This window comes from Canis lupus, chromosome 1 (assembly GCF_048164855.1).
Source record: "Canis lupus baileyi chromosome 1, mCanLup2.hap1, whole genome shotgun sequence".
Taxonomy (NCBI): Eukaryota; Metazoa; Chordata; class Mammalia; order Carnivora; family Canidae; genus Canis; species Canis lupus.
The window spans coordinates 110,727,366-110,748,584 of NC_132838.1; the positions used below are offsets into that span (position 1 = coordinate 110,727,366).

Below are 21,219 nucleotides of genomic sequence, written 5' to 3' on the forward strand. Positions count from 1 at the left end.
AAGCTCTCAGCAGTTCTGGCCCAAGTGTCCTCAGGGCAGGACAGCAGCGCAGGGACAGAGGCACAGAGGCACTGACTAGGAGGTGAGTGCCCCCGAGGAGGGGGCGGGATCCACATGCCCCAGGCCTGGGCTCCCCCTGGATCTCAGCTGGACCAGAGGTGGTGAGAACACACGCCCTGAGGCCAGGAGAGGCTGGGGGGCGGGCAAAGAGAGAACGTGGGCCCGACCTCAGGAGGGTGCCAGCGGGAGGGCAGGAGGAGCTGGAAGTAGGAGGGGGGTTGGTGGGGGGGGACAATTTGGGGGCCCTGGGGATCCAGAGAAGCTTTGAAGACCGCAGGGAGAGGTGGACCATCAAAGGAGAAGAGACATGAAGCACGGTTGTGTCCGATGCCTTCTGAGTTCAGGTGGGAAGATGGGCCAGAGAGGGATGGGTGCTTTGCTCCTTCCCCAAGAGATGGGGGCTTGGAGATGGGAAAGAAGACAGGGCTGGGATGGAGACGGAGCTGGAGATGGGGCTCAGAAGGAAGGTGTGCGTGGGCTTGAAACAGGCTGGGCTGGTGACAAGACTGTTTGGGGGCAAGGTCTGGATTGGGGTTGCATGGTCGGGGTCCAGCGTGGACACAGTTTGTAAGGGCTGCTTTCTGATACAGATTTGGGGACTGGAGGTACTGACTTCTGCAAACAGGGTCAGGCTGTTCCTCCATGGAGGGTTCAGGACTTTAGGGAAAGGCTGGCAATGAAGGAGGGGGGGGAGGGGGAGGAGCCGGAGCCCAGAGAGGAAAGCTGGTGGCCAAGACATCCTGTGGGAGGTCGGGAGGCTGGGGGCTCCAGGGATGCCTCGGAAGTGAGTCAGGGGGCCGGGCACTGGGGGCAGTTGAGGAGGCTGGAAGGGGCAGGATGTCGGAGCCAGTTTGCAGAGGCGGCTGTTGGAGCCAGGAAGGGGAAAGACAGAGGGGGCCAGTTTTCAGAAGATGTTGCAATGGGGTCTGGGGATGTTGGGAATGGCTTGGGGGTGGGTTAGGGGATCCAGTTTGGGGATGGATGTGGGAGCCAATGAGGAGTGGCAAATCCAGTTGGGGTACTGTTGACATCCCATTAGAGGGGAAGTTGAACCCCCTGTTTTGAGGGAGAGGTGCAGTTTTTTTGGGGGGAGGTGATGGAGGCAGTTCTGGGGGATGGGATGAAGCATGGAGAAGCCTGTTTGGAAAATGAAAGATGGAGAATTAGAGGGTGACGTGTGTGTGTGCGTGTGTGTGTGTGTGTGTGTGTGTGCATGGGGGGGCCAGTATTGATTGCCCACAACCATGGGGGCTCCAGGCAAGGGTTGCCATGGAGACTGCCTCCCTGGGGGACAGGGGACCATGAAGACCGGGAAGGGACTTGAAGAACAGCAGCGGAGGTCCAGAGGCTGAAGTCAGGGAGGAAAGAAGGGGGTCTCCACCATGAATGGAGATGCTCATGCCCACGGCCCAGCCACCTCAGGGCTCTGTGAGCATCGGCCTCCTTCCAGATGCTCCACACCCCCGCACAGCTGCCCCTTCACCTGCTTGGGACCTGTCCCAGGTCCAAACAACCTAGCAACAGGAGAACGTGTGAACGTCTGACAGATGACAGAGTTTTGCCACAGCCACACAGTGGAATAGTATGCAACGCTTAAGAAAAATCAACCAGGGCCACGGAGATAGGCGTGGAAACATCTCACAAGTATGTGAGCCAAAAAACAACCAGCAAACAGCAAGTTGCAGGATACGCAGGGCACGGTAGCATTTCTAGGGAGTTTGAAGCCACGTAAAACAATACATGATTCCTGGCTGCAAGTCTGTGTTGGCAGAGTAAATGTCTGCGTGGATGGGGAGATGCACATGCTGGATGCTGCAGGATGCTGCATTCCTTGGGGGAAGGCTAGAGCAAGCAGGGCCAGGGGGACAGTCGGGGTGGGGTGGGGTGGGTGCGTCTGTAATGCCAGATTCTTTTTTTTTTTTTTTTTTTAAGATTTTATTTATTTATTCCTGAGAGACACACACACGCAGAGAGGCAGAGACACAGGCAGAGGGAGACGCAGGCTCACTGCAGGGACCCCGATGTGGGACTTGATCCCAGGACCCCAGGATCATGCCCTGGGCCGAAGGCAGACACTCAACCGTTGAGCCACCCAGGTTCCCCTATAATGCTTGATTCTTAAACAAACAAAGAAACAAACCTGAACCAAGTAGAGCGAATGTTTGCATTAGATGCTAAGATTGGAGGCACAAGAGGTGTTTGTTTTCTAAATTTTTCTGAATTTCTGAATATTTGAACTATTTCATCATTTTAAAAAGCACCCTTCCATGGTTCCCCAGTGTCCTCGGGAAAAAGCCCAAGTCCCTCCTCATGGCCCTGCGAGGCCTTGCATGGCCTGCTCTTTACTGACCTCTCCAGCTTGACTCCTCCTCACCCACGAGGAATGAGGTCCTTCCCTCCTTCGTTTCCTGTTTAGCACCCATTCATTTCCTGAGCGCCTGCCCTGGGAGCTGGGGACACTGCAGTGACTGCAACAGCCTGACCCTGTCCTCTCAGGGCTTCACAGTCCAGTGGGGGGGGGAGGCACAGACTCACCCCCAGACAGTGACAAGTCAGAGTGGGCAGGGTTGGGATGGGGGAAATTCTGAGGGGGGCAACTTGACCCAGCCTGGGCATCAGGGAGGGCTTCTGGGAGGAGGGGGATTTGGGGCTGTGTCCTAAAGCATGAGTGGAGCAGGGGGAACAGGTTTCCCTGTAGAAGGATCAACAAATGCTGACACGCAGAGGAGCCTGCAGTGAGAAGCACAGCTGGCAGGTGAAGGCAGTCGAATTTTGTCCCCAGGGCACTGGGGACCCATGCAAGGTTAAAAGAAAGAAAAGAGCAGGTCTGTGCTTTAAGGAGGCCCTCAAACGTGGGCTGGGGTGGGGGTGGGGGGGCAAGAGGAGCTCAGACACCCGAGAGGAAGTGAGGAAGCTGGAGGGCACTTGGATTGGGGCAGGGGGCCATGGAAAGGGAGGAGATGAAGGATTTAGGAGATGGGATTAACAGAATTTGGGAGACTTCAAGCCCCAAGAGGGCAAGAACGGATCTGCCTTGGCCACCGCTGTGTCCCCAGTGCCTGCACCGGGCAAATACCTAGTAAGGTTTTGTTTTGTGTTGTTTTGTTTTTGGAGGGCGGGGAGGGTAGTAAAATATACAGAACATAAAATTCACTTTATGAGCCACTTTAAAGCATACAATTCAGTGGCATCTGGTACATTCGCAAGGCTGTCAACCATCACCACTATGTAGTTCCAGAACATTTTCATTTCCCAAAAGGAAACCCGTCCCCAATCCCCAGTGCCCCCTCTCCCAGTCCCTGGCCACCCCTCATCTCCTTTCTGTCTCTATGGATTTATCCTGTTCTGGACATTTCCCAGGAAAGTTTTGCTCAAGGAATGAACAGGGTAGGGTGGAGGTGACAGGTGTGCGGACTGGACAGGGGAGATGAGGCAGGTGCCCAGGTGTGTGACTGGCTGACCGGGTACATGGTGGGGCCTGAGTCCCCACTCAGCCTCTGGCCTTCGCTGGCTGTGCCAGCTTGGGAAGGACACTTCTCCTCTGTCAGCTTGCTTCCTTGTGGAGTACGAGGGTCTACAAAGATGATGAACCCTCCAGGCAGGTGTAAGGCAGGAAAAGGGTCTGAATGGCAATGCTTGGGGGGAAAAGAACCCCAGCCCCAGAATCGACAGGTCTGGGTGTGAATGCCAGCATCATCCCTGAATCACTGGGGGACCTTGGGCAACATCTGCAAAATGGACATAATGTAGCCCTAACCTCATGGGATCCGTGAGTGCCTAGACCAGGGCCTGGCACGCAGGGGCATTATCGTCCGTCATCAACACCACTACTGCTGTCGACCCCACTGATGGTCCCTTATGTTCTCCCCAGGTCCCTGCCTGCCAAAATGCCCATCCTGAAGAGTCTAGGGGTGGCCGACTCTAAGGTGCCCCGGGCAGGGACCCTGCCCCTGAGGTCCTCCCGAAACCCCTTTGAGGAAGTTCCAGGACTGGAAGAAGAGGAGGTTGGGGAGCTGGGGACCCTGCCCAATGGAACGTCTTGTCGCCGCCGGGCCACTCTGGAGAAGCTGGCTGGCCTGTCCCCCTTCCGGTTGGGCTGGACCCCTGGCAGGCGGGTAGGCAGCCCCGGAGATGGGCCGCCCCGCTCTTTCCTGGGCCGCATGCTGACGCCAGGGATACGCAGGAGCTCTGCAGATTTTGGCCTCCTGGCCAGGCTTCAGGGGACCCGAGCCCAGGGCGACGAGGAGGCGGCCGGGGAGGCTGCCCGGAGACTGGCCTTCCTGAGACTGGGACGCGGGCCCAAGCCCCACCGTGCGTCACTGGCTGAGAGGGTGGTGCCCGCAGGCGAGGCGGCCCCTGAGCCCCCGCCCAAGGTCCCTGAGCCCCCAAAGATGAAGGAGCCTCTGTCAGGTGAGTCAGGAGCCCCTGCCCAGCCCCGGCCTCCTCCTGTGACCCCATCTCTGCACACTTCTCCAACCTTTGTCTGTCCACATCCCACCGCACCCTGCAGTCCTTATCTCCATCACGAAGCCAGCTCCAGCTCCACACCCACCCCCAATCCATCCCCCCTCCACCCACCACCGTGTCCTGTGATAAGTGAATCACTAACTTTGGTCCCAATCCCCAATTCCCTCCCTACCTCCAATCTTTTTCCTATTTATTTATTTATTTATTTATTTATTTATTTATTATTTATTTCCAATTTTAACCCTCCTACCCTCCCTCCCTTCAAATTCAACCACTATCCCATCTCCTTTCAAAGTATCCACATCCAACCTTGACCTTCTGCCTCCCCCTAACCCCCAGACCCTGCCTACTTCCCATCCCCAGCCCCAACACTGGCCCCAGATTGCAAAGACCACCTCTACCTCCTCCTTCACCCTAATCTCTCCTTTTCCATCCCACTCTGGACCCCAACCCTAACTCCATCCCACTCCCAAACCCCCAGCCTCTACCCACTGTCCAAGCTTCATCTCAAACTCACCACCGTGGCCAGTGCCTACCTTCTACCTGTGTCTACTGACTGTGTCCCCCACGGCCTGTGTTCTTCGGTTCCCTTGGGTGCCGTAGTAATGGAATCCCACAAACCAGGCGGCTTAAACTATAGACACCTATTCTTTCCGTGCTGGAGGCTAGAAGTCTGAAACCAAGGTGTCGGCAGGGCCACGCATCCTTGGAAACTCAGAGGGGAATCCTTCCTCATTTCTTCCTGCACCTGATGCTTTGCCAGCCATCCTCGGAGTTCCCTGGGTCCTGGCCACCTCACTCCTGTTGTCGCCACGCGGCCTCCTCGCTGTGACTTCACATTATCTTCCCTCTGTGTGAGTCTCTGTGTCCAAGTCTTCCCTTTGTATAACACCAGTCATGGGACACCTGGGTGGCTCAGTGGTTGAGCATCTATCTGCCTTCAGCTCAGGTGGTGATCCTGGGGTCCTGGGATCGAGTTCTGCATCAGGCTCCCTGCAGGGAGCCTGCTTTTCTCCCCCTGCCTATGTCTCTGCCTCTCTCTCTCTCTCTCTCTTTGTGTGTCTCTCATGAATAAATAAATAAAATCTTAAAAAAAAAAAAACACCAGTCATAGTGGATTAGAACCTACCCTATGACCTCATTGTAACTTGATTACCTCTGCAAGGACCCTGTCTCCAGATAAGATCCCATTCTGAGGTTGTGGGGGTTAGGACTTCACACATCTTTTTTCTTGGTGGGGGAGGTGGGGTGGGGTACAAATCAACTTAAGACACCCCCCCACCTGTATATTCACCCCAAACTACTCCAAGCCCCAGTGTGATGCCTTTTTGGTTTGTACCTCAAACTAATTCCAACTCCATCAGCCATCTCCACCTTGGGACACATACACATGCTTATTCCCAACCCATTTCTTGTCTAAAGGCAATTTTTGGGCAGCCCCAGTGGCCAAGCGGTTTAGCGCCACCTTCAGCCGGGAGTGTGATCCTGGAGACCCAGGACCGTGTCTCTACCTCTCTCTCTCTCTCTCTCTGTATCTGTCATGAATAAATCAAATCTTAAAAAAATAATAATAATAAAGGCAATTTTTAATCAGCACTGTGCCCAATGTTGGGACAACCGCCTGCCAGACCCTCAACCACTGAGCCACCCAGGTGTCCCTGCCCCCTTCACTCTTTTTTTTTTTTTTTTTAAGATTTTATTTATTGATTGATGAGAGACCGAGAGAGAGGCAGAGACACAGGCAGAGGGAGAAGCAGGCTCCGTGCAGGGAGCCTGATGCAGGACTTGATCCCAGGACCCCGGGATCACGACCTGAGCCAAAGGCAGACACCCAACCACTGAGCCACCCAGGTGTCTCTTCCCCCTTCGTTCTTAATCCCATCTCCACCTGGACCCTGAGTCTGCGTCTGAACCCCCATTCCCAACCTCCACCCACGTTCCCAGCCCCAACTAATGTCCACATTGCATCTTCAAATTCACATCCATCTCCACCTGTTTTCCATCCTCAATTGTCACTTAACTCCACTTCCACCCTCATCTCCGCACCCCACAAAACGCAGATGTCCTTCTCAACTCCTTTCCTGTCCCCTCTACAGATGTCACCCCAAACTCATCTTCACCCCTTCCAGCGGTCCCCAACCCTGGCTCCATCCCCCTTCTCACTCCTAGCCACCCACCCCCACCCCACCCCCAGGCGTGCTGCCTCAGTGGTGGGGACTTCAGGAAAGCCTCTTCTGAGTATCCTCTACATCCTGGCCAGAGGCTATTTCAGCACCAGCTCCCTAGGGACTGGGAGGGCACTTCGGTGAGGTGAGGAGGGGGTGACTGGAGCCCCCGCCTTCTGGAAACGGATGGGCAGAAATAGCGCTGGCCAGGAAACAGTTTTTCTGCCAGGGAGGAAGTGGAGGGGGGTGGAGGTGTCGGGGTAACCCTGGGCCACCAGGACCCTCCCTTTGCCTTCACTCACAGCAACCCCATGGGGCTGTGTCTTGGGGAGTCTGAACTCAGAGTGCCAGATCACCCCCCCAGAAGACCCCATCTCTAGTCTGGCTAACCTCTCCCCACCTCCAAGCCTCCACCTTGCCCCCTGATCCACTGCTTCTCTCCACCCTCTCCCCCTACCTAGCTCAGGCTGGCTTTACCCCAGCCCTCCCATTGCCCGGATCCCTTTCTGTAGCTCTGATGGACTTTTCCTGTCCTCACCCTCCAAATATCCTGACCCCTTTCCATATCATAACCCACTCCCCAATACCTTCTGTCCTCCCCTGTGCCCTGACCCTCTCCCTTCTGCCTCAATCCCTTACCCCCATTTCCCCTGACTCCCCATCCTCCCCCCCTCTCCCCATCCTCTTGCTAGTCTCCTAATGATGCTCTGGTCCTTTGACTAGCTTCCCTTATCCCGACACCTATCCCACTGCCTACCACCCTCCGCCATCCCTAACCCTCTCCTGTCCCCTCCCTCAGGTCCTGGCCCTCTCGCTCCCCAACTCAGCGTCCCCTCTCTCCCCCGCACCCCCTCCCCTCTCCTACCCCTCTCTGGCCTTCCTGTCCCCCACCCTCGTCACCCTCCACCCCTGGGTCCCCCTTTCCCTCCTCCCTCCCTCCCTCACCGACCCTTCTCTCCGCCCGATCCCGTGAAGCGTTCCCGACTCCTTCCTGGGCGGTCACCTCCCCCTTCCCATCCTCCCGGCCAGCCACCCCCCACCCCCACTCTCGCGCCACCGGTTTGCCTCCCCCTGACCTCCCGCTCTGCCCCCACAGTGCTGGAGATCCTGAGCCTGATCCAGCAGCGCGAGCTCGCCCGAGCCGACGAGCACATCTTGGAGCTGGAGGCCGAGGAGCTGGCGTCGTCGGGGGGCGGCGCGCCCGGGCCTCCCGCGGCCGAGGGCGCGGGCGGCGGCCGCCGGGCGCGGGACGTGGCGCTGCTCTACGAGGCCCTGCAGCGCGAGCTGTGGGCGCTGGTGCGCGAGACGCTGGCGGGCCCCGGGCCGGGCGCGGGCGCCGGGGCGGGCGCCGTGGCGCAGCTGGGCCAGGTGCTGCTGCAGGAGGAGGCGGCCGACGGGCGCCGGGGGCCCGGGGCGGCCCGCAAGCTGCGCGTCCGCTGGGCCGAGGCGGTGGGGCGCGCGGCGCGGGAACGCCTGGAGGCGGCGGCGCCCGGGGCGCCCGGGGGCCTGGCGGGGCAGCTGGAGGCGCTGCGGGCGCGGCTGCTGGAGGATATGGGCGTCGTGCGGGGCCGCCTGGCGCCCGCCTACCCCGCCGGCCTGGGCGCCTTCGGCGTCTACCTGCGCGGCTACCACGGCGCGCTGGCCGAGTGGCTCGGGGCCGCCGCCCGCCGGAGGCTGCCGCTGGGCGACCGCTACGCGCTGCTGCACTGGCACAACCAGGTGTACCCCAGGTGAGGCGGGGCCGGCTGTCCCCGGGTCGCCCAGAACCCCGCCACCCACGCGCACGCTCCCGCACCCAAGCACGCGCTCCCGCACCTCTTCAGATGCTAAGTAAGCACCCTGGACCGTTGACCCTTCCGGTCCTCCTCGGTCCTCGGCACTGGTGACACTGAACGCTCTCCCCCTGCCCGCGCTAGAACCGTAGCCACGTCGGTCCTTCCAGTGTTAAAACCTCAGCACCTTCCAGTCTGAGAACCCAAGGACCTCAGCATCGTCAACACTTCCACCCTTGGACGCGTGGCACCGCCCACCCTTCCAGTCCCAGAATCACTAGTGATCTCTCCAGATCGCGAACCTTTCCATGGTGGAAAGGTTCTATGACGCCCCTAGAACCTTAGCACCGTGGCCCTTTCCAGTCCTAGAACTTCAGCACCATTCCACTCCTGCATCCGTAACAGGTGGATCCTTCCTTTCCTCAGCACTGTGACATTCACAATCTGAGCATCTGAGCGCTCTCCACGCTCTCCACCCGTTTGTGCTAGAGCTTTAGCAACATCAGTCCTCCCAGTTCTAAAACCTGAGCACCCCCAGCCCGAGGACCTCAGCATCTCAACACTTGGAATCACAGCGCTGCTCACCCTTCCTAGAATCTAAGCATCGTTGATCTTCTTGTTCTAGAAGTCTTGCCTTGTTATCTTTTCATTCTTAAAATCTTGGCACCACTGACCCTTCCAAGCCTAGAACCTTCACATCATTGACAAACTCCCAGAATCTTAGCAACCTGACCATTGACCCCTGCAATCTTAGAACCTTAACACCTCCCACTCTTCCAGACTTAGAACCTGTTAGCACCAAAGGCCCTTCCAGTTCTAAAATCTCAGCACCATTGACCCTTTCAGCCCTAGAAGGTCAGTGCTGTGGATCCCTCCAGGCCTAGAACCGTAATATCATTGACACTTATACTGTTAGAATCTCAGTACTGTTCATCCTTCTGGTCCTAGAGTTTAGCACTGCTGATCATTCCCATCCTAGAATCTTGGTACCATTGACTCTTCCAGTCCTAGAACCTTAATACCACCGATTCTTAAATACTAAAACCTTAGTACCATCATCCCTAAAATTTTGGCATAGTTGACCCTCAGAATTCTAGAACCCTTTCACTGCTTTCCTTAGGTCCTAGGACATTATCACTGTTGATTCTTCCAATCTTAGAACTTAAGCATCAACACTTTCAATCCTAGAACCTTAGTACCAATGAGATTTCAAATCCTAAGCCTTAGCCTTATCCCCTCTTTAGAGCCTAGAACTTTGATACTTTGGATCCTTCCAGTGTTGGGACTGTAAGACTCTTGGTCCCTTGAATTCTAAGTTTATAATCTTAGCATTTAGAACCTCAGCACCATTGATGGTCCCAGTCCTAACATCTCCAAATTCTTGAGGCTTTGGATCCTTTGGATCCATTCCTGTGGCCAGGGGATGGACTATGATTAGCCATGACTGAATCACCTATGCACTCCAGGGAAAAGGGAGCTGACCACACCCAAACTACATGTTGGCCAGCGAGAGGAGTGGGTGGTTCCTCAAACAAAATCATCATGGTGTCACTTAGAAGAACGGGAAACAAACAGCTAGTGACATCGGACCTCCTAGATCCCCTTTGGGAATACGTGTTAAGGACACTCTCACACCACCTATGAGAGATGGAGGCAGGACAGGGAGTCTGGAAAGCTTCCTGGAATAGCAGGACAGGAGTAGGAAGATGGTGCTTGTGGCTGAGAAGATGCCATGAGCAAAAGCTTGGGATGTGTGTGGGTGGGGTGGGGGATGGGGGGTGATGGTATCACCCAGGCCAGGTGTGCAAGACTGTAGCATCGGGGAGTGAGGGCTGGACTGGGGAAGCCTCCAAGGCCAGGTGAGGTGGTAGGGACGAGATGTGGAGGCGGAAGGGAGCTTCCATCTGATGAAGCTGATCTTGGGTGAGATCTTGCGTGCCAGACCATTCAAGCCTGGACTTGACCCCTGCAAGTCTTGCCCGGACACCATTCATCAGGGAGCTGACTCAGAGAACTGGAGCCAGGGGCGCGACAATTCCAGAGACTTCCTTTGAGGGATGAGCAAAGCTGGCCTCTAGAGAGGAAGGGAGTGGCCCAGGGTCAGAAACACACTGGGTGTAAAGAGGTAGGGGTAGGAGGGGGTTCAGCTGCCCAGATCCCTTTCTCACAGACCTCCTTGTCTCTCGCCCCCCTTCCCAGAGAGGTCCTAGGGCTGGTGGACCTGGTTGCCCTGGAGAATGGAGAGCTCGGGCCCCTGCTGTCTCCTGGCACCCTGCGGGGCTTGGAGGATGAATGTGTCACAGACGTTAAGGTACTGGGGGTGTGGGAGCGGAGACACTCTGCAGGGAGAGAGTGGTCATGCTGGGCTTGGGGGCCTCCCCTCTCTCCCTTCCGCTACTCTCATTCCCTTTTTCCCTCTGTGGGGACTTCTGAGCTCGGCCCAAAAGACACAGAAATGTCAGCCCATACTGATCACTCTGTCTTAGGTTCAGTGTTATTACCCAAGCACCCAGCCAGGCAGAGGGACCATCAGTAAAGGTTCGATACATTCCCATACTTCCAATCACGGAGCAAGAGGCAGTCACAGAAGCTCAGCTCACAGTCCCAGAGATTCGGCATCAAAGCCATCTCTGCACATAAGCGAGGCAGATAGTCAGCATGGTTAGTAACTGGCCAGGCACAGGCACCAGTCAGCAGAGTGGCCCGGCCATGAACACCCAGCCTGGCCACGGGGCTGCTTCCCACCTGAATGCCAGCCCTGCCTCGGCCGTTGAAATTACAATCTTTGTAACCTAAGAGCCCAGAATCTTAGACTCCCAACACACCTAGAGTCTCAGATTCATTGAAGGGAGCACTGGACCAGAGGGTCAGAGATGCATAAACCTTAGCATCCCAGACCCTTGGCATTCTGGAATTACAGAATCTGACTCTCTTGAGCAAATTGTTTTGCAGAATCTGGGGAGCGGAGCCTTAGGACCGTCAAATAATGAGAGACAAGACCCTCAAACTCTCTGGCTATCAAAGGGAGGAAGCTTAAAACTACAGACTCTTAATATCAAGCTGCAAATCATGGACTTAGGGATGCAAGAGGCTGGGGAGGTTTTCTGGTCCAGCTTCTCTCCTTAGGGTAACCTTGAGAAGCTTAGGGGTAGAACCCAGACCTGCTTGAGGCTAAGGTGTGGGGACCATAGAGGGGGGGGAAGGAGGGAGAGGCTCCCGGGCTCCCCTGACTCCTGCCTTTCCCCCCACCTTCCCACGCCAGGCTCAGACACGAGCAGCCCTCCTTCGAGTGCTGCAGGAGAATGAGGAGCACTGGGCGAGGACGGAGGACCGGCCCAGCAGCCTGGCACAGGACGTGTGTGAGGTAGGGGGTAGCGGGAGGAGGAGAGTCAGCAGAACAGTGCCCCGGGGAGGGGAAAGCAGGACCTCCCCCCTCCTCACCTCTTCTCCTCTCCATGGACCACGCAGCTGCTAGAAGAGCATACAGAGCGAGCACCCCGCATCAGCCAGGAGTTTGGGGAGCGGATGGCCCACTGCTGCTTGGGGGGGCTAGCAGAATTCCTGCAGAGGTAATGGAGGGTTGGGGCAGGGGTGCAGGGCTGGGGTGGAGGCATCAGTACCCAGGATCCAACAGAGAGAGGAGGGAAGATAGGAAACCGAGGATGGATGGGCAGGGGCCTGTCGGTGAGGATCACAGGCTTTTCGGGGCTGAGTGCCCAGCAGGAGACCCCCTCCAGCTGCGCCCCATCTGTCATACACCCTCCCTTTCTCCTGTCCCCAGCTTCCAGCAGCGGGTGGAGCGATTCCATGAGAATCCAGGAGTTCGGGAGCTGCTACCTGACACCTACATCAGCAGGACCATCTCCCTGGTCAACTGTGGGCCCCCCCTGAGGTGAGAGCACCCCGTGTGTGGGGGACAGGGCCAGTCACCATGACCAGCTGAACTGGGATGCCCAGATCCCGGGTGGGGAATCACAGAGCTGGTCCAGAGCGAAAGGCACATGGGGCCTTGGAAGCAGAAAACCCTGGGAGTCCTAAAAAGAACCTCAGCATCACAGAGCGCTAGAATTACTGAGTGATCGAAACACTGGAGTGTTGTAATTATAGAAACCTTAGAAGCCAGATTCAAACACTCTAGGAATTACAGATTTTTTTTTGCCTTTTTATCTTCCTTTCCTTTTTTTTATTAAGTAATTTTTAATGCATTTACATGGTTCAAAATTCTAGATACAATGGGGCGTGCAGTGAAAAGTCTCCCTCCAACATGCTCCCCACCTTCCTTATTGCTAGAGCCTGCCATATCTCTGCTGGGGCATTTGATATATTTACCCGTAAATATGTGTAAATAAGTGTATGTGTGCATATGCATACTTCATGCATATGCATATCTTGTGCATATTCATATGCATATTTCATATGCACATTCCATACAGATACAAGTAAATATATTTCACTGTGTGCATACATATTATTCTTTTTCCTTAAAAAAAAAACCCACAAGTGGTAAGAATGTTGGACACACTTTTGTGCCTTTCCCCTTAACAGCTTGGAGATCTTTCTGTCAGCACGTGGCGTTCCCACACTCCCTTGTAAGATCTGAACTGTAGTCCACTGAGCGGATATACCGTCGTGTATTCAATGTGGAGACTCTCGGCTCCACCCTTTCTAGAGCAAAATCTGGTACACCTGTCAATCCCACAAAGGTGGGGACTCTGGGGGACACATGCCCAGAAGGGGGCCTCGCTGGGATTTGGGCAGAAAATGCCAAATCGCCCTTTTTCTTCATGATGACAGGTCATCATGAAGAAAAAATGGGAAGGGTAGGATTTTAGAATTATAGGTGTTTCGAATCACATTCCACGGAGCTTCCACGTCCCACCCACCCCCGCTCAGCCTCCCAGGCATCCCTTGATATTTCTTAGCCCCCAGACTCTCCCCAGAACTCCTGACTTTTCCCAGCTCCCCATCTGACCCATCACCCCTGTGCTTACAAAATAGAGTCCATCTAAGGAGGGAGCGAGGTCCAGGCAATTGAGCTGAATATTGGGGCTCCTTGACTTTGGCTCCTCCGATCCCCACAGGGCTCTGGCAGAGCGCCTGGCCCGGGTGGGCCCTCCCGAAAGTGAGCCGGCCCGGGAAGCAGCAGCCAGCGCTCTGGACCGCGTGACCCGGCTCTGCCACCGAGTCCTGGCTGACCTGCTATTCCAGGAGCTGCAGGTGAGTGAGGCGGGGTGTGTGTGTGTGTGTGTGAGAAGGGGGCAGCCGGGACAGGGGAGCATCCTGCCAACCGGCAGGTCCTTTCAGCCCAGGACTCAGTGTTCTTCGGGAAGCAGGCAGGGGTGGGGGTAATAGCCTGTTTGGGTCATGGGGGGGGGGTAAAGGAGGGTGCAGGAAGGAAGACAGGGGAGGATATGGTCAAGGGGAAGATGGAGAGCCAAGGGGCCTTGGGGATTGGGTGGGGCCCCTCCCCACTGAGGCCCCCCAAATCCCTGCCCAGCCTCTCCTAGATCCCTGCACCCTGCTGACCTCTGGGCTCCTGTGGGACCCCAGAGGGGGCTGGAGTCAGAAGAGGTGTATGAGAGTATGTGGGGAGAGTGGTGGGAGTACCTGTGAGTGAGCCCGAGGGGTGCATATCCCTGGTTGTAATGCAGGCTCATTCATGTCGTCCAACCCAGCTCACTCAGAGCAAGAGCCAAAGCCCTTGTGGTGGATGGATGGAGGCCCTGGATGATCTGACCCTCCCCTCTCTGACCTCGCCTCCCCCCACCTGCCTCCTCCCGCCATACCAGCCCCCTTGCTCTTCCTTAAACTCACCACACACAGTTCAGTACCTTTGCACCTGCTGTTCCCTTTGTTTGGACCACTCTCCCCACCTCCAGTAGCCACGTCGCTACCCTCTCACCTCTTTCAAGTCTTGACTCAGATGTCACCTTCTCGGTGAGACCTCCTCGGGCTGCCCTATTTAAAACAGAATCCCCAAGAGGAGACTCCCTTCCCCTTCCCCACTCCCTGCTGTTTTTCTCCAAGTACTTACAGCCACCTGCAGTCCTACGGCCTTTGCTTCAACACCCCCCCCCCCCCCAGCCAGCTCCATCCACTGGAATGTGAGCTTCTCAAGGGCAAGGTTTGTCGGAATGTTTCTAAAATAACTTTTTATTATGGAAAATTTCAAACGTACACAAAAGTAAGCAGAATGACAGAATGACCTCCTGGTGGACCAGCTCCAGCAAATATCAACTCCTGGCCAATTTTGTTTCACCTTTCCCCCACCCCCTGCGCCCTCCCCATCCCTGACATCCTGTCATCATCCATCAACACTTCAGTCTGCATCTCCAAAAGATAAGAAAGTCTTTGTAAATGAACATAACCACAGTGCCTTTTCATACCAAACAAAGGGAGCGATAATTCCTTAATATCAGCAAATATCAGACCGGTAATCAGATCCCCATCCCCACCCCGACCTGTTTAGGATTATCAAATATTTGAAGTTTTGTTCGTCTCATTCTGCTCTGTGTCCCGGAGCATCCCCAAGTGTCCCCAGCCACCCACCCCTGGCTGAGCCACAGGAAGAGTGTTTGTTGAATGACTACATGGATAGGTGTGTGCATGAAAGTGAGTCGGAGGTTATGGGGTTGCCGAGAAGGGGATGCAGTCTACATTCCAGGCCTGGCTGCACTTTTTCCAAATAGGGGGACCTGAGCAAGTTACTTGTCCTCTCGGGGTGTCTGTTTGCTCATCTGGAAAATGGGCACAGGAATTCCAGGCTTCTCGGGTGGCTGTGAGGAAGCAACGGGATCGTGTGGCTGTACAGTGCTTAGCTCCCTCTCAGCCCACGGGTACTGGCTGAAATCTTCCTAAAAATACAGAGTTTATAGAAACAGTGACATGCCCGGAGCCAGGTGCTGCAGCGAGAGCATCAGCTCATTTAATTCACACCCACTTTTCAACAAAAGGCCCTATTCGGGGAGGTTCAGACACCTGGGCTAGCAGGCTACTGTAGGAATGAGAGCAGGACTGGGGTGCAGGGTAGAGAGGGATCTGACCTTCTTCAGACCCCCCCCCCCCCCCCCCGCCTCACATTCACCCCCTTACTGCCCCAGATCCATTTCAGGGACAGACCCAGTGCCCTTCCCACCTCTTGGATCACATCCAGGTGCCTCCCTCCTCCACCCCCACAGAAATCCTAGGAATTCTACTCCTTGGGCTCTGCTTTCCCCCTCCTCACCCCTCTTACCCACTTCTTTCTCCTTTTCCCCTCCTTCCGGTCCCTCCTCCCCATTTCTACCTCTGCCTGGCCCCTCCCATCAGGATCTCGGTAAAGTATAAGCCTGACCCTCTCCCTCTGTCTTCAAGTTATTAATAATTTTGAATAAGGGCATTCCGTTTTCGTGTTGCACTGGGCCCCACAAATTATTGTATAGATGGTCTTGTCAGCCACTTGGACCCTCTTTCTGACCCTCTGACAGGCAAACCCATCCGAGCAGCCTTCACGCTGGCTCTTCACGCTAATTGAGCCACTCTCTTCATCATCCCTAGCCCGGCTAGCCACACCATCCTTCCGCCCAAGCTCTGGTGCCCCTCCTCCAGGAAGCCCTCCTGGACTCTCTGTGCTGACCCAGGCAACTCCTCTGGGCTTCCTAAAACTCCCGGGTTCCCTCCTCCCAGCCCCCACCACTCTGGGTCCATCAGTGGGGAATGGTCGGTCTCCCTCCCTGGACTGTGCGCCCCAGGAGGGCACAGCTCAGCAGTGGTTCAGCTCTCCTCTGCTGAACTGGTAAGTGGAGAAAGAGGGTGGAAGGGAGGAGAGCTGCAACCATCCCCCCATGCTGTCCCCCCCCAGCCCTACTTCAACAAGTTGATGCGCAGGAAGTGGCTGAACAGCCCGGAGGCCCTGGATGGCATCGTGGGCACGCTGGGCGCTCAGGCCCTGGCGCTGCGCAGGATGCAGGATGAGCCCTACCAGGTGCGCGGGCTTGTCGCGGGCGGGAGAGCGCGGGGAGCGGGAGCGCTCTGCAGGGGGAGACCCCTTCCAGGTGCCGGGCGCTCTCTCAAGGCGAGATAGGCGGCGCTCTGCGTGGGGTCTGCGGGGAGGCAGATCGGCGGGTACAGGGGTGGAGAGTGGGGCGCATACAGGGTCGGGGGGGGCCTCTGGGAGGTGGAACTCCCGGAGAGTGGGGAGAGGACTGGGGTGGGGCAGCCTTTGGGGGCCGGCAGGGGATGTCGGCGAGCTGATTAGGGGGCAGAGGAGGGGATCATCCGCAGGGCAGAGGTCACCCACCCGTTGGGAGTCGGGAGGGCTACTTGGGGGGGGCGCTGGGGGCGACCAAGAGGCCTGGCGCCCTGTGGGCGGGGTAGGGGGTTCCGGCGAGGGTGCCGGGAGTGGGAGCGGGGAGGGGGTCGCCGGCGGCTCACTGGCCCTCGCGTCTCCCCCGGTCCCCAGGCGCTGGTGGCCGAGCTGCACCGGCGGGCGCTGGTGGAGTACGTGCGGCCCCTGCTCCGCGGGCGCCTGCGCTGCCGCTCGGCACGGACCCGCAGCCGCGTGGCCGGGAGGCTCCGGGAGGACGCGGCGCAGCTGCAGCGGCTGTTCCGGCGGCTGGTCAGTGCGGCCCGGGGGCGGGGGGCTCCCGAGAACCCCTGGACCCGATAGCGGGGGGGCGGGGCATTAGCGTCGGGCCTTCTCCCAACTTTCAGTCAACAGGGACACTTCGATCCTGGCCTCCCTCCGCGCGTAAAAGTCGGTTGCTTGCGGGCCGAGCTCGCCTCCCGGCGCAAACCGGCTTCGGGCTCCCTACACCCGGCGGTGGGGATTCATTGGATCCGTTCAGTCCTGTCAAGTGCTTAGGACCCTACCCGGCGCCCAGCGAGCGCTCCGTAAACAGGAGCCGTTCTCCTGAGCACAGATAGGAGCCAAATGCAACAGAAACCCAAGAATTTAAAACGACCAACTTTTATTTCTACCCAATCGTAATCCTCAGGACAGGAAGGGCTTCGCTCGGCCGCGAAGTTTCCAGGATTTTCTAGTCTGCACTACTTGGAATTGCGGGGGTGGGGTGGGGGCGGCCAAGGGTGTCTCATTTTATTGAGAACGCAGGGAGACCTGTCGTCCAAGCAATCCGGTGTCCCCGGAGGGTTACGTTTTGCAAACAAGACTAGGTTTTGAAGGGTGTCCCCGAGCCTCCAAATTATCCGCAAAACTGAGTATAGATAAATTTCGATTGGGTTTTTTTTTTTTTTTCCTTCAAGTTTCCAAAGCTTCCAGGTCCTTCCCAAACCCTCTGATCCCAGTCTGTCCTCTGCCCGGCTTCACCGAGAAAACCGAGGCCCAGAGGGGTGTGGTGTAGGAGGAGGGGGACCTGGGGCCCGAGTGTGAGCTGGGGCCTTCCCCTGCAGGAGTCCCAGGCTTCGTGGCTGGACGCCGTGGTGCCTCATCTGGCCGAAGTCCTGCAGCTGGAAGACACGCCCAGCATCCAGGTGGAGGTGGGGGTGCTGGTGCGGGACTACCCAGACATCAGGTGAGCGCCCCCCGCCCCCGCCCCGAGCCGGCCCCTCGCCGCCCGCCCCGCCCGCGCCACCAGGCCGAGGACTCCCGGCCTTGGCATCCGTCCCGGCGTTTCCTGCTCTTGGGCGAGGGAGGGAGGCGGCGAGCGTGTCTGACGGCCGTTTCCTGCTGGAACCAGGGCATTATTAATACGATTTCCCTCCTTCTGCCGCCGCCGCCGCCACCAGGGCTCGCAAACAAACAGGCAGTCACAGGAAGCCCAGGGCAGGGGGGCGCGGGGCCGCCGGCGGCAGGAAGGGCCGGCCCAGCCCGGGAGCCGCGGGGGACACGGGGACACGCACGGGCACACGGGCGCACACGCACTGGGACAGCTGCAGGCGCCGCTCAGATCCTGGCGGGCCATTTCCTTTGTGTGGGACCCTCTGCGGGCCGCTTCCGTGGGGATCACGGCACCCTTTTCGTAGGATCATTGGGGGATTTTGCATCGTGCGTCACAGCAGCATTACCCTCGTCATCCACGGTGACAGGCGTACCAATACCAAGGCCTGTGTATTGAGTCCTTATGTCAGACCTGAGAAAGCATGTTATCCACCCACACTCTATAAGTAAGACCTGTAATGAAAGTTATTTTAGAAAATTATATGCAAGTAAAAGGCAGTGCTGTTCTAAATGCTTAGCATCATCTGAGGCAGGCAGGAATTAAGTAGATTACCCTAAATGTCACAGCTAGCAAGTGGCAAAGCTGGGACTTGAACCGGGGCAGCAGGCTGCCTCTAAAGCCGGTGCACTTGATCACCCCCTCCACCCCCACCCCACCCGTGAGGGAAATGTGGATGGTGGTGGCAGTCCTGCAGCACTCTGCATACTCGGACTGAGGCACCAGTAGGGTTTATAGGCTCCAGGGTTGAGGATTTGGGACTGAGGGTGAGGATTCTGGAACCATTCCAGGATGGACAGTTCTGACTCTGAGATGTGGAGGACTTTGTCCTTGGGAAGGCACAGAGCCCTGGAGTGCATGGAGGGTGGGAGTCCCAGCATTCCTCCTGGATTGGGGTTTCTGATTTGGGATCTGTCCTTGAACGTGAAGCTGTTTGAAAGCTCTCAAGCTTTTGGAGTGGTTCCAAAGCCAACTTTGGGGCTGGGTCTTGGAGCTTGTGTGAGCTGGAAGGTTCCTAAGTCACATTTTTGGATGAGCAAACATTGGAGCCGTCGTGATTCCAAACCAGGGGTGTGGGGAAGTGAAGACTCTGAGCTGCTGTTGAAGGAAGCAGTGAAGGCCACAGGGCTGTGTTTGAAATGAAGGTTCTGGAAATGACTGTTAGGTTTAGGATCTTGAGACCCGAGAGCTGTTGCTGAGATGCCTCTCTTGGATTTAAGGGCAAGGGTTGTAAAATAGAGTTAGTTTTGGGACAAATTTCTGGTTGAGGTAAAGCCCCCCCCCCCCCATTAATTTTAGTTCTGGAGTGGAACTTTGGCTGAGCAGGGTTCTGGGAATGGTGTGTGTGTTGGGGTGTGTGTGGGGGTGAAGTGAGTCTTCCAAGGGGATGAAGGTTCTCTCATGGGTGGGCTCTGGATTGAGAGATTTTGAGTTAGTTTTGGATATGGGGCAGTGGAACTACATTGGTGGAGAAGCTTCTAGACCTTGCCTCGGAGGTGAGGGGTGAGGTGAGGGTTCAGATGGGAGTGCGGGTGAGCCCTCCTGGGCAGCCTCTGAGGGACAGTGGGGACTGTTGGAGGTGCAAGTGAAGACAAAGTTAGGGTTGCAGCTGATTCCAGAGCCTATGCAGGTATGAGGGGACCAGAGGGAAGTCCAGGGGCTTCCTTTTGAGCTGAGCTGGGGCTGAAGATTGAAGGTTAATCGGGAGCTAAGACCAGGGTGAAAAGGAAGACTCCTGTGCTGGGTGTGGAGGTGAGGGGTCTGGAATCAGTCATGAGTGGAAGGGTTTGGAAATGGTTGGCAGAGGGTTCCAGAGGGCGTGCTGGTGGAGGAGGGTTTGGGAGGACTAGAAATGGGGAGGGCCTGGGAGAGGGGAGGGCTGGGGGTTGCGGGTCTGGGGAAGGGACCTCGGAGCCGGGCATAGAGGCTCCAGAGCTAAGGCAGGTTGTGGGACGGATGGGGAACAGGGGGGTTCACAGATGGGCTGCTGCGTCTGCGTCTGGCGCGGAGAAGCCCATGCACCTGTCCCTTCTCTCCCCAGGCGGAAGCACGTGGCGGCCCTCCTCGACATCCGCGGCCTGCACAACACAGCCGCCCGCCAGGAGATCCTGGCCGTGGCCCGGGACCTGGAACTGTCGGAGGGGGGAGCCCTGCCACCCCCTCGGGACCGCGCCTTCTTCTCCGACATCTCCGTGCCCCGCCCACCCTTCTGCCTCGGCCTCCCTCCCTTCCCGGGCCGCCTTCCCCTCGGCCGGCTGGCCAGGCCTGGTTTGGCCTGTCTGCCCCGGCTTCGGCCTCCGTCCCCATCGCGGCCCCCCAGCCAACGCTGAGACTCTAGCAGCCCCCCGCCTCACGGCCCCCCATCTTTGCTGCTGACAAACCATCCTCCTGTATGGCCCCTTCTTGACTCCCTGCCTGGGACCGCAGATCCTCCTATTCCCCTCCCCTGCCCCCGGGATGGAAAGATCCTTGGTCTTCTGGGCCACCCCTACACTCCTGTGGCGAAGAGAAACAGGCCGGAGGGAGCAAGGACTTTCCCAAGGCCACGAAGCTCATTCCCAGCACCAGCTCCCGGCCCAGTGTGTGGTGGGTGGCGTTCTGGAAGGCTCTACAGAAGTATCCCAGGCTCCCCTCCCTTCCCCCTCACCTCAAGGTCTGGCCCCAGTCCAACGTATTAAGGAATGTACGATACTTAGAATAAAGAGGTTTCTATTTAACACAAGGAAGGGCTGAGTCCCCAGTGTGTGGGGGAGGAAGGACCGGGGGCAGGGCCCAGGGCCAAGGGCTTCTCACACGCCCCAAGGCTGGGCTGGGGTCCAACTCCTGGGCAGGGCAGTGGGAGGCTGAGGGAGGCCCTGCAGGCCAGCAGTAGGCAAGCCATCCCACTTACCCCGAGTCCCCAGGCCGCAGGACTCCAGGGCAGGCCCTTGGCCATTCTCAGCCAGAGTCCCTCCATCCCAAACGTGCCTCTCCTTCGCTTCTGAGCCTGGTGGCTCCACCTTGGCACCCCCCCCCCCCCCATCCATCCTTAGCGGGAAGCTGTGTCAAGAGAGGAAGGAGGTTGGGGGCAGGGCCGACGGCATCCAGGGCGCCCTCCTG

General features: G+C 57.3%; 1 protein-coding gene across 4 annotated transcripts; it reads left to right on the top strand.

Moving 5' to 3' along the window:
* On the top strand, positions 1–20,842 carry EXOC3L2 (exocyst complex component 3 like 2). 4 transcript variants are annotated; one of them, XM_072828411.1, is made up of 12 exons: positions 1–82; positions 3,932–4,470; positions 7,789–8,422; positions 10,664–10,775; positions 11,727–11,828; positions 11,933–12,033; positions 12,246–12,356; positions 13,546–13,681; positions 16,305–16,427; positions 16,905–17,060; positions 17,855–17,976; positions 20,162–20,842. In XM_072828411.1, exons 2-12 carry the CDS (start codon positions 3,948–3,950, stop codon positions 20,448–20,450), a joined length of 2,409 nt encoding a protein of 802 aa, XP_072684512.1. In that variant the 5' UTR covers positions 1–82; positions 3,932–3,947; the 3' UTR covers positions 20,451–20,842. The 4 variants fall into 4 exon arrangements, with proteins under 4 accessions (XP_072684512.1, XP_072684347.1, XP_072684417.1 ...); XM_072828246.1 differs by having other exon boundaries at positions 25–161; XM_072828316.1 differs by lacking the exon at positions 1–82 and adding an exon at positions 293–404.
* Positions 20,843–21,219: the final 377 nt, after the last annotated feature.